We start from the raw sequence: 12,257 nt of genomic DNA, 5'->3' as shown, positions 1-12,257 counted from the left end.
GTCTCTCCTCAGTACAAAACACACGATAGCCAGTGGTGGTATTCAAAAACTTTTACTACCGTTTCTGTGGGTGTGGCTTGGTGGGTGTGGCCATGTGACTGGGTGGACGTGGCTTTTTTTTGCAGCCCCCACCCATTTTGGGGAGCTTCTTAGCCACAGAAGAGCCTCTGGGGGAACGTTTTTGCTCCCCTAAGGCTCCTCTGGGGCTCAGGAAGAAAAGGAACAGAGCATGGGAGGGGCATGCAGCACTCCTCCAAGCTCAGTTTTGGGAGCTTCCTAGCCTCAGAGAAACCTCTTGGGGGGGGCATTTTTGCTCTCCCAAGATTCCTCTGGGACTCTGGAAGGCAAAAAATGGAGTGGGGGGCTGAGCTCCTCTCTCCATTTTTGCCTTCCTGGGCCTCAGCAAGGCGAATCCCGGCACAGCTGATCTTATCTACAGCTGATTATCGGGAGGGGAAAAAGAAATAACTTAGGTGAATGTCAGGCAGGCGGGCGGAGTGAGCGAGCATCAGGCAACTGGGTGGGGGAATGGGCGTTGGTTCTTACCTGATACGCCCTTCTCGGCGAGCGCGAGAGCATCCAGAGACTGGGATGTGCTTCTGAGTCCTCTTCTTGCAGGCTGAGCTTTAGATGAGGAAACGCTCCGCCCCTCACGTGGTATCGCGCAGCGTCTCCCAGTTTTTTGCGATAACGAGAAGAGAGGTTATTAATTCTTTCTAATCTACTATTGGCTCCTTGGCTGAAGCAAGAGTCCCCACCAGACGGAGAAATTAGGGTGGGGCTGGATGCTCCTCGCGCTCGCCGAGAAGGGCGATCAGGTAAGAACCAACGCCCATTCTCCTCGAGCCGCTCGGAGCATCCAGAGACTGGGACATACCAAAGCTGGGCTGTCCTACGGGTGGGACTCCGTCTGGCCGAAGGCCCCTCCGGATCACTGATGATCCTCTGTAAGACCCGTCGGCCAAAAGAGGCCTCCGCTGAGGCGTACGTATCTATTTTATAATGTCTGATAAACGGGGACGGAGAGGTCCAGGTGGCTGCCCGACAAATGTCAGCGATGGGGGCTTGCGTGGCCCAGGCCGCCGAGGTGGCTGCACTTCTGGTGGAATGGGCGGTTATTCCACCCGGAGCGGGCAGGGAATGGGAAAGGTAGTACCTCGCAATGGTGGCCCTGATGCAGCGACTGATGGTTGAAGGAGAAACCCTAAGCCCCAGTGACCTGGGTTGAAAGGATAGGAAGAGGGATTCCGACTTTCTCATGGATTGAGTGCGCTTAATATATATACGCAAGGCCCTTCTAACATCTAGGAGTGCCAGAGGACCCCCTGCCCCTGGAGGGCCTAGGGCAAAAGTTTGGTAGAACCAGATCCTGTGACCTATGGAAGGGAGAGTTGACTTTTGGTAGGAAGGTGGGGCCGGGACGAAGGACCACTCGGTCTGCATGGAACACGCATAGATCGCTCCTGACTGACAGAGCTGCTAATTCCAAACTCGACGAGCAGAAGTAATAGCTACTAGAAAAAACTACCATAAAGGTGAGAAACTGAAGGATGAATCCTCAAAGACTCGAACGGGAACGAGTAAGATAAACGAGGACCTTGATGAGGTCCCATGTGGGGAACCTGTGAACAGTGGGAGGGCACAGGTTGGTGGCGCCCTAAGGAAAGATCTAATTCGGGGTGATGAGAAAGGGAACCGTAGTTATCACAGGAGACCACGGTCGAGAGGGCAGAAAATTGTAGTCTCAGGGTGTTAGGTGCGAGCCCTTGCGAAGGCCTTCCTGAAGAATTCTAGGATCTGAGCCACAGAGAGAGAGAGGGGATCAATCTGAGACCCGCCACGCCACTTGCAGAACCCCTTCCAAGTGGCATCATAAATTCGTGTAGTGGAAGGTCGCCTGGCGGCCAAAATAGTGTCGATGACTTGACTGAGGGCTTCTCACTAGTCAGGCGGATCCGCTCAACCTCCAGACGGCTAACTGGAGCCATGAGGCTCTGGATGCAGAAGGGGCCCCTGAGAGAGGGAGACCCAATCCGGGGATCCTCCATGGGGGCGTTACCGATAAAAGCGGAGGTCCGCAAACCACGGACACCTGGGCCAATAGGGAGCCACCAGGAGAAAGGTCTGCCCTCTCCTGAATGAGTTTCTGTATTACTCTGGGAACTAACGGGAGCGGAGGGGAGGCATATAGGAGCCCTGGGGGCCATGGGCAAGCATGGCATTGTGATTCTCCGACCGGTGAGACGGATACCGGGAGAAGAACCGTGGAAGCTGAGTGTTGGACGGAGAGGCGAAGGGTCCACCACCGGAAGGCCGAATATTCTGGACGCTTCCTCGAATAGGGATGGATGGAGATGCCATTCTGCCTGGACCACCGTGGCCCTGCTCAGCCAGTCCGCCTGAGTATTGTCTACTCCGGAGATGTGTTCGGCTTTTAGAGATAGGAGGTTGGATGTTGTCCAGCGGCAAAGGCGCCGGCTTCCCTCATTAGCTGGATGGACTGGGTGCCCCTTGCCTGTTGATATGGGCATTGGCCGTGACGTTGTCCGTGAGAACAGAACGTGATGTTTGCGGATCTGAGGAAAAACTGCACAGGGCCAGATGGACAGCGTGAAGCTCAGCCAATTGATACTGCACCTCTGCTCGGTCGGCGACCATTTGCCCTGTGCCGAGAGCGAGTCGAGATGAGCGCCTCAACCGGACAGGCTTGCGTCCGTAGTGACGGAGAGTCATTGAGGTTCCGCGAAGAGGTGGCCTCTGTTGATGGCGGATTGGTCCACCAGAGAAGAAACGAGAGGACCCCTGGAGGGACCCTGATTCTGGCCTTCGAGTTGCTTCTTCCGGATCGTTGGAACGGGAGCAGGAGCCACTGGAGGGATCTACTGTGTAGACGGGCCCAGGAATAATAGAGATGGGTGACACCATTTTGCCCAACAATTCAGAGAAGTCCAGCAAGGCCACCCTCCTTGAACGGCTGCTCTGTTTGACCAGGGCTTGAATGCTAAGGAACCTCTCCGGAGAGAGGAAAACTCTTTGAGAAACGGAATAAATTATGGCACCCAAGAGGTTGATTCGGGTGGAAGGGGTAAGTTGGCTCTTTGCCAATTGACTAGAAACCCGTGTGCCCATAAGGCGAGAGGGTGACCCTGGTATCCCTGACTGCCTGGGATTTGGACGGGGAGAGAATAAGGATAACGCCCAAGTAGCAGTGGAGGCGGACGGGAACGCTCCTGAGATGAGCCGCCAGGGGCCGCCGGGACCTTGGTGAAGGTCCGGGGGCCAATGCCAGTCCAAAGGGTAGGGCCACGTATTGATAGTGAAGGCTATTATGACAGAACCTGGGGAATTTGAATGGGAGGGCCCTGATTGGAATATGGAGGAATGCCTCCAAAGATCTATGGAAGATAACCAGTCTCCCGCCTGGAGCCTAAAAGAATAGATTGCAAGGAGTGCATATTGAACCTACGCTGGATAAGGTGACGGTTGAGCCGTTTCAAGTCCAGGATGACTCTCCAACCCCAGAGTGCTTGGGCACCCCAAAGAGATGGGAGTAAAAGCCCTTTCTCTCTGATTCGGAGGGACAGGTTGCATGGCCTGGATGTCAAGAAGATGATGGATGGCTGCATCCATTGGAGCACGTTTGGAGGATCCCTTGAGGAGGGGGATGGGATGAAGTAATCAGGGGGCGGACCTGAACTCCAGGGCGAGACCAAACCTGATTGTGTCCCTAACCCATGCATCGGATGTGGATATGTCCCATTGGGCAGCGAAGTGGCTGAGGCGCGCCAATGGGGAGGGAGGAAGAAGCTCCACCTTCTGCGGTAGGGCCTTCCTCCCGATCCCGAAAGGGTCTCTTGTAGCTGCCATCGCGTCTGGTCCTGTCGCCCGGACCGAGCGGTCCTGGGATCGGAAGGAAGGGGGTCTAGGGTATCTGGGCGGGAAGGGGGTAGATACTTTCTCTTACTGCGGTCCTCGACCAACAGTGGTTCCAAGCTGGGCCAAACAGTTTATCTCCTTAGTGGGAGCAGTGGCCAGCTTGACCTTATTCTTTACGTCCGTCTGCCAGTGTTTGAGCCAGCATGCGGCGAGCCGTGACGTGCGATGTGATGGCCCTGGAAGAGAATTTTACCGACTGGTAAGTGGCGTCAGCCGAGAACTCGCTGCAGCCACTAACTTCGCTATGTCCTGGTGTGCTCTGAGATTGGAAGCGGGACGTGTTCCTTGAGCTGACGTAGCCAGCGGATAGAGGACCTTGTGAAAAAGAAGCGGCCATAGCTGATTTAATGGCCCAGGCGTCATATAGGTGGGCCCTGCGCAGCACCAACTCCGCCCGCATGTCATCAGGTTTCAAGGCCTCTAGGGCCTCACAAGGGGTAGAGGAGAAAACCAGACCCACAATGGGGTCATCAAGTTCCGGAATGTTCAGAAGGCTAGATAGTGCCGAATCGAGATTAAGGAATCTCTTGTCTTGGCTAGAGGGTGTAGGAGGGGTCCCTGTGGAGGTGAGTTGCTTCGCCACCGGATCCACGAAGATGGAAGGGGAAGGGATGACCTCAGCTTCCACCACTGGTTGGGTGAAAATGGAGTCCTCCGGCCCTCTGGGACGGGGGGAAGGTTTGCAGGGGACTGGGGAAGAAGGCCAGAGACATACTTGGCCTTAAGGAGGAGGGACTTGAACATGTGCGGCTTGAACAGCCCCCAAAAGTGGGTTGGTCGGGGAAGTGCCCTCGCCCTCCGACATCTCCCCTTCATGATGTCAGCCTCTAAGAGGGTTTCACTGTAGCGGGAGGATCCCATCTGGGAGTCCTTTTCTCTTCCCTGAAATCCCCAAAGTCCCCTTCCTCCTCCACCTGGGCCCCAACCGGAGGAGGGCTGTCCCTCTGAGAGAGTACTCTGATCAACCGGGGGACCGGTTGTGGAAGGGATCTGATGGATAAAGAGTCGTGGCTCGGAGGCTCATGGAGAGAAGACTGATCTGGTCATGTGTTGTAGTCCTCTGCAATGCTCTGGCGGATGGCTGATTCCATCCAAGCCCTGATGAGAGGCGGAACCTCGGAGGTAGAGGGTTCGCCCTGGCGCAGACCAGCAGCAGTGGGTGTAAAAGTGGTTGGAGGAGGAAGTAATGACGGCTCCGGGCGGGACTCCCTGAACGCCTGTCAGACTCTTTTTCCAACGCTTTGTGGCGCCTTGAGGCGTCACGTTGGGAGGCCTTGGAAGGTTCCTTGTCCTGTCTAGAGCCCTTAGGTTCCTTGTCCTGCCTGCGCAAGTAGTGGGACTTTGCCTTAGCCTTCAAGGAAGGACGTTTAGAGGGATTGTCGCCTGCCATGTTAGATAATAAATACTAGCAAGGGCGGTTGGCTCGCCCAGATCAGGCCTGGATGAGGCCGGGTGACGATGAAGCTGGCCCGCCCCTTTTGGAATTTGTTATGTACGGAGATAACAGAAATATATATACTCTAATTTGTAATTTTTCTTCTCCCTTTATTTATTTTTATGTTTTATACCAGGTGAATATACAGGTTCTACGTATACCTCTATATATCTATGAGAAATATTGGTGTACAAAAAGAATTTTTTTTTTTTTTTTTTGTATTTGTATTTCACATTAGGTGACAATATGCAATACATTAGCTTCAGGAGCTAAACAGCCCTGGTTTTAAAAATATCATATATATTATTATTAATTATTATTATTATTATTATTATTATTATTATTATTATTATTATTATTATTAATAATTTTTTTTAATGTCATTGTAACTTTGAACAGTCACTAAACAAGCTGCTGCAAATCAAGGATAATATGCATTGTAGCCACAGATTTTTCAATGGGATTAAAACCCTCTGTCAGGAATTGGTGTTTTTTTTTTTTTTTGAAATCTATAGAAACAGTAACCGTAACAGGGAGAACTGTATCTCAGTACAGGCCAATCAGTCAAATAAACGCCTGAGGCCTAGAGTTGAAGAGAGGGCCTCTGGCAGCAGGCCTCCAGACAAGAAAAAAAAAACCGGAGGGGGGCTGCAACCGCCTCCTAAACGGGCTGCGGAGGCCAACAAGTAATAAAGGAGCGGGCCAGGTGGAAGAGATGGGCAGCTAAGCTTTAACCCAAGGCCTGGAGCTCCAATTCACCGCAGCTAAAGTATTTAAAAATGGCGCCCGACCACGATGCGGAGCCAAAATGGCGGCCGCAAGCTGAACCTTCGGGACGCCTTCGGGACGGAAAAGGAGGGCTTGCTGGTCAGCTCAGCTCCTAGGGCCCTAGGGGCGATGACCCTCCCGATCGGGCGTTTAGGGTGGGGGGAATCCAGCAATAAAGAAATGCGTGCCACGAGGCAACGCGGAGGCAGCGACGCGATCTGATAAGGGTGGGGGTCGCGCTATCGCGCTGCGAGCCCACAGCCGCCCCCAGGGACGGGAAATTTTTCCCTTAAGTCCAGACCCTTTGCGCAGGAGGAGGAAGGAAAGGCAAACCTTATGAAGACGAAGTTGGAATAGGCAAGAAATAGGCAAGAAATGTACGATCAGCCAAGGAGCTCTCTGAAAACACAGCCTGACTCTTCGAGGCTGAGCAAAAGACTGGGGAGACGCTGCGCGATACCACGTGAGGGGCGGAGCGTTTCCTCATCTAAAGCTCAGCCTGCAAGAAGAGGACTCAGAAGCACATCCCAGTCTCTGGATGCTCCGAGCGGCTCGAGGGAGAATGGCCAGCCAGAACTTATTACCGGTTCGGCGACCCATGCCAAATTCTTGCTACCGGTTCGCCCGATCCATTGCAAACCGGCTGAATACAACCCCCACCTGAAGGACTCTCAGATTGTGAGGAACAAACTATCAAGCCGACTTTTGTGTGTTTTGCATTGTCAGCCGTGACGCCTTCTATAGAGAGGCATGTGCCTTTCCAAATCATGTCCAATCAATTTAGTTTACCACAGGTCGACGCCATTCAAGATGTAGAAACATGTCAGCAACAATCAAGAGAAATGGGAGGCACTAGAGCTAAATTTCATTTGTTGTGGCAAAAAGTCTGAACACATATGCCAATGTGATCTTTCAGTTGTTTCTTTTTATGAATTTACAGACATTTCTAAAATTCTGTTTTACTTTGTCATTATGGAGTACTGGATGTAGATTAATGAGAAAAAAATGAATTTCAACAACTGTAGAATAAAGCTGCAGTACAACAAAATTGATAAAAGTGAAGGGAGTCTGAATACTTTCTGAATGCACTGTAGTTAGCTAGGTATTTTACCTATTTTACCTCATATTATGTTCCACTGACTATTTAATTATTATACTATTTTTGGGTCTGTGAAACACTTTTGACTATCACTGAAAAAACATAAGAGTTCTTTATTTCACATGAAAATATATGGCTATTACATGACAATAAACAGAAAAAACATTGCCATTCCATTTTCAAAATGCATCCATTCCTTGACTGAGCAAGAAAATAAGGTGCTTATAATTTTAGTAAGTAATCCTTAAATATTATGCTTGAATTCTTTAGGAAAATTGCCACAAAATATCTCTGATTAGAGATTACAGCTTACTTTTCTACATCACTCCAGGTGGTCACTTTAGCAATCTCAATGTAAATGTAAGTAACACACATATTAGGATTCAATATCCCATTTAACTTTTAAAGCAACATTAAGTTTAATGTTCATTAAAACTAAGGTAATGAATAGGATACTTCAATAGAAGCTTATCCTTACATTGAATACAGCCTTAATAAATTGTGTAAAACTTAGTACCCGACATCATCTCTCGAAACAAGATTTGGGAGCAGTTTCAAAATTTAAATCATGCAGAATTAGTGTCAGACAAATCTTCAGTTAAATATATAAAATAAGTATTATAATGACAATCTGTGGAAAATGTATGTTTAGTATAGAAAATTTCTATCATAGTTTGCACTTTCTTTAAAACCAGTTTCTGGTACATGCTAATTATTCCTATACAGTTATTTTGTGATAGTTGAGATGATTCCGTAGGGTTCATATCACAAAATGCAAAACTCAAACTGAATTTTATTTCCATTTTCCAACTCTCAAGTTGAATTTAAACTTAAAAAATAGAAACATCATTTCACCATTCACACTATTATGGTCTTCATTGTTATTTAATGTGCAAAAGAATCATTTATTCCATTTTTGATGGACTTTCTATATTTGATGAATTAGATTGTAGCTTGAAGTAAATTTTTAATTAAACCACAGTGAGTAAACATCTTTTGAAACCTGTATTGCAGCTGAATACAGAACTATTTTACATAGTGCAGTGTACCAGTGTGACACCTTCTAAGAACCTAAAAAGGAGGGAGGGAGAACTATCTATCTATCTATCATCTATCTATCTATCTATCTATCTATCTATCTATCATTCTTTCTATCGCATACACACAGATACATATACAAAATAATTTCATATTTTTTCAGTACATTTTAAAATGTATTATTAGCATTTTACGTATGAATTAAATAAAAGGCATTTTCTATAAGGAAATAAATCACTTGATTTTCTGATCCTAAATAGTTTTTCCCAAAAATGTGATAAAGCAATACAACCTTTTATAGACTATCTTCAGATCTCTCCATTCCAAGAAGCTGCACATTTTCGGTTTACGGGCTAAGACTGTTTGAACAAGTTCTCTTGTGATTTTCTTCTTTTCTTTGTCAGATAATGGGACATACCATTTTTGAAGTCTCAGTTTTCCCTGGCGACTAAAAAGCAACATAAACTGCATCTGTTGAATTAAATTAAATATTTCATGTTAGCCTTTCTGCCACATTGTATATAAGTAGTCCAGAATTTAGAACAGTTCATTTGGTGACCATTCAAAGTTACAATAGCACTTTAAAAAGTGACTTATGACTGTTTTTCGCACTTATCACCATTGCAGCATCGCCATGGGCATGTGATCAAAGTTTGGATGCTTGGCAAGTGGTTCATATTTATGATGGTTGCAGTGTCCCAGGGTCTTGTGATCCCCTTTTGTGACCTTCTGACAAGTAAAGCCAATGGGGAAGACAGATTCACTTAACAACCATGTTACTAACTTCACAACTGCAGTGATTCACTTAACAACTGTGGCAAGAAAGGTCATAAAATGAGGCAAAACTCACTTAACAAATGTCTCATTTAGCAACATAAATTTTGGGGTCAATTGTACTCTAAGCCAGCTTTCTTGCACTGACATTTTTTTCAATTTAACTTTAAAACAGTACACTTCTCAAATTTTGTATTGCACACTGCAATACTGTTGCTCCAATCTAATATCCTTCAGGTAGTAGAGCCACAATTCTCACAATCTTAAATCAACAGTAGTACATTATACCACAAGAAATTCAATAGATTCATAACTATAGGACATGCTTCTGTATTTTAAAACCAAGTATATATAATGAATATCACAGTAATAAGTATTCAAAAATAATCAGCTAGTTTTATAAGTGCCAAATAGAACTCAAAACATTCTAAGCTTAATTACTACTTAATTATTCTTTTTCATCTTTGCCAGTGCTGTTTTATATTCCTGGAATTTGTTCTTTCATGTTAGAAAGTTTTTCTGCTAGAAAAATCTATCATTTCATTTTTAATGTTTCCAATATTAAGGTTTATACTATGTGGTTGCAGTTGCAGGTGCACAAAATATTAAACACAATCTATTCAAGGTCCTGTATATCAAAGTATCTTAAATAAATTATGTGTGGTACTCCTTTTACATATTTCAAAACTGCACAGAAAAAAAAATCTTAGGCAGAATCACCATCTCAGCCTAGGTGCAATATAAAGTGCAACCTATATTGCCAAGTCATAACCCATAGCCTTTTAACTGATTAACTCAGAAAAAAATGAGTTAATGGGTATATATGGTTTAAAATGTAGAGTCACATTTTGCAATTAGCATTTGAAGATGAGCCTTCATTTCAGTATAAACTTATCTATTTTGATGCCAGCATATTATAGCACAATTATGGGACACATAGTCAGTGCTTGGTTTTTTTAAAAACAGTAGCTATTGTTTATAGTTCACTCAAACAATATGAGTGAAAAGTGTTTTATTTCCTTCGGCTACCCAACCAGAAATGATTCTTTTTGCCACTAATATAAATAACCTATTGTAAAAGAGCTATTCTGAGACAATAATTATTATTCTATAAAAAGATGACCTATATAGATATTGAATTAGTAGATGAGGAAACAGTATAGACCCGCTCAGCCACATTGAGCCACTATTATTAAGATTACAATGATCAGTCACAGAATAAGCTAAAATTGTGATTCAAGTCTTTCTTGCAATGAAGAGAGATTACTGTATGGAATATTTTTAGCACTGAAGAAAACAGTATAATATAGAAAAAGTCTTTCCTCCAAAACAGTTAGTTGTATTATAATTAACCATATCTTTGTAGCCCATTCTTGTGAGGCCTAGTTATGACCATTCAATATTGTTTTCCCTTACTTTACTCTGCAAATCATAGCTTTAATCAAAAAAACTCCCTAGGACATGAATATTTTATTTTTTCCTTTTTTCAGACTGGGAAACCCCAATAGTAAGCACCCAAGCTCCAATGGTTTACTTGACCTCATTTTTGTCTAGGTTGACTTTAAAGTTATCTTGCCAGTTTGTATCATTAGGGAGAAGATGAAAGATTCCCTTTGAACAGCTTAATTCCAACTGTTTCAGAAAACTTGAGCACTGAGGCTAAATGTTCCCTAAATGGGGTCTCAGATCATTTCGTTTATCTGGAATCACCACTAATTTTACTGTTTCTGCAGTTCTGCAGGAAGAATTTTATTCTCAGCTGATTTGCCCATTTGGCAAAATAGCAGAAAGAAGAAGAGGAAGAATAACTGGCCCACAGCCAGATAATTCTTCTGTTTTCCTACCGTGTTTATATTGCCTCCTTCTTCCGGAAGAAAAATTGTTGATCAAAAGCCAAAACAGCTGTATAAAGACTTTATGATGTGTAATATCAGAGCAGCGCGTTGGGAAACACCGTCCTTAGCGCTAGTTTTATATAGAAGCTGTGCTTGAAAGATGGAGGGAAGAGAAACAGTTCTGCTCCCGGCACCTGTCGCTGTTTATTTTAAACCAGATTAGGTCAAGGGGTGCTTTAACGAACGAACTTCCCCCTTCACACATCCACTCAGAAAGATACACGTAAGTTTAGATACACGGCAGGCAGATCCAGCTTAAAGAGGAGGAAGCGGAGTTCAACTCTCGAATACTTCGGCTGATCAAAGAACAAGCCGGAGGAGGAGGTCGTCTTCCCGTTTGAGTAAAGCGCACCGAGTACCACGCGAGGGGCGAGTGTAGCGGTGTCACTCCTCCTTCCGCCAACAGCACCGGAGATCAGGCGGGTGCCACGAACGGCCGAAACGGGGCCCAAACCCTCAGGGCTGGAGCCGGGATTGGCACGCGCGCGCAGAGTCCGGCACAACCCCCCTCTCGGAATTGCACCTCCAATTGTTCAGGCGCAAGCACTACGGACCCGCACGAGGGACGAGCAGAGGCAGATCGCCCCAGCCGCGCAACTCTCCCAGTCACCCATTCCAACCTAAACCGCTTTTTTTCGTGTACCTCCACGCGACTGCAGAGGTGCCCTCGCCGCCAACCGCCGCGCTCCCGGCTCAACTTGCCCCATGCTTACCGTTATCCCAGAAGCGTTGGCAGGCGCGCGCACGGCTGAGAGAGAAAAAAGGAGGAGGAATCCCCTCAGAGCTCGCTGGAGCAGACGCAGACGCAGCCGGCAACCCCCTCACCCGAACCACTGGGCGAAAAAGAGGGGCTGCTCGTCGCGGCAAGGAGCCCGAGAGGCGGGGCCGAAAGAGAAGACGCGAGGGAGGGATACAGCCCAATTCTAACCGTCGAACTTCATTCGCTCTTCAGAACGGAATCTATCCTGTCAAGAGAAAGAGGAGGAGAAAGAATTCCCAGAGCAGCCAATCCCTGAACAGAAAATGTACGTGAGAAGATAGAATGGGTAGGAATCGGCGCTGGTACTACCCGAAAGATACAGCAGCTTGGCAGGAGGGAGAGGAGCCAATGAGAACAAGAAATAAACGTAGCTTTTTTTATATATAGCCAATAAGAAGACATCAGGGAGTGACATTAGCCAATCAGAGGCCAAGTGGGCCCGCCTCTCTTTTTTTACCCATCCGGGCACAAACCGATATACATCGATGACTAGAATAAAATGGGCATGCGCCGCGACGTTGCTGATAGCGACGTTTCGCTTGTCATTCTTAA

The 12,257-nt window shown here is 46.4% G+C and overlaps 1 protein-coding gene across 16 annotated transcripts in view; it reads right to left on the bottom strand.

Annotated features, from left to right (window-relative positions):
• The window catches only part of AP1S2 (adaptor related protein complex 1 subunit sigma 2), a 36,327-nt gene extending 24,501 nt beyond the window's left edge, over positions 1 to 11,826 (bottom strand). For 6 of the 16 annotated variants that reach the window (XM_087966993.1, XM_087966990.1, XM_087966988.1 and 3 more), the window contains exons 1-2: positions 11,659 to 11,826; positions 8,569 to 8,747 (exon numbers count right to left, since the gene is read on the bottom strand). In XM_087966993.1, coding sequence (XP_087823119.1) covers positions 8,569 to 8,747 — 179 coding nt within the window. In that variant the 5' untranslated portion in view covers positions 11,659 to 11,826. Of the gene's footprint in view, positions 1 to 8,568; positions 8,748 to 10,894 lie in introns of all 16 variants that reach the window. The other 10 variants (XM_087966995.1, XM_087966992.1, XM_087967002.1 and 7 more) reach the window with 3 other exon arrangements.
• Positions 11,827 to 12,257: the final 431 nt, after the last annotated feature.

Source organism: Notechis scutatus, chromosome 5 (assembly GCF_049901735.1).
Source record: "Notechis scutatus isolate UNSWTSFEM ecotype Mainland chromosome 5, rNotScu1.2, whole genome shotgun sequence".
Classification (NCBI taxonomy): Eukaryota; Metazoa; Chordata; class Lepidosauria; order Squamata; family Elapidae; genus Notechis; species Notechis scutatus.
Note: the sequence above shows the minus strand (reverse complement) of the source record. Positions and strands in the feature narration are given on the sequence as shown.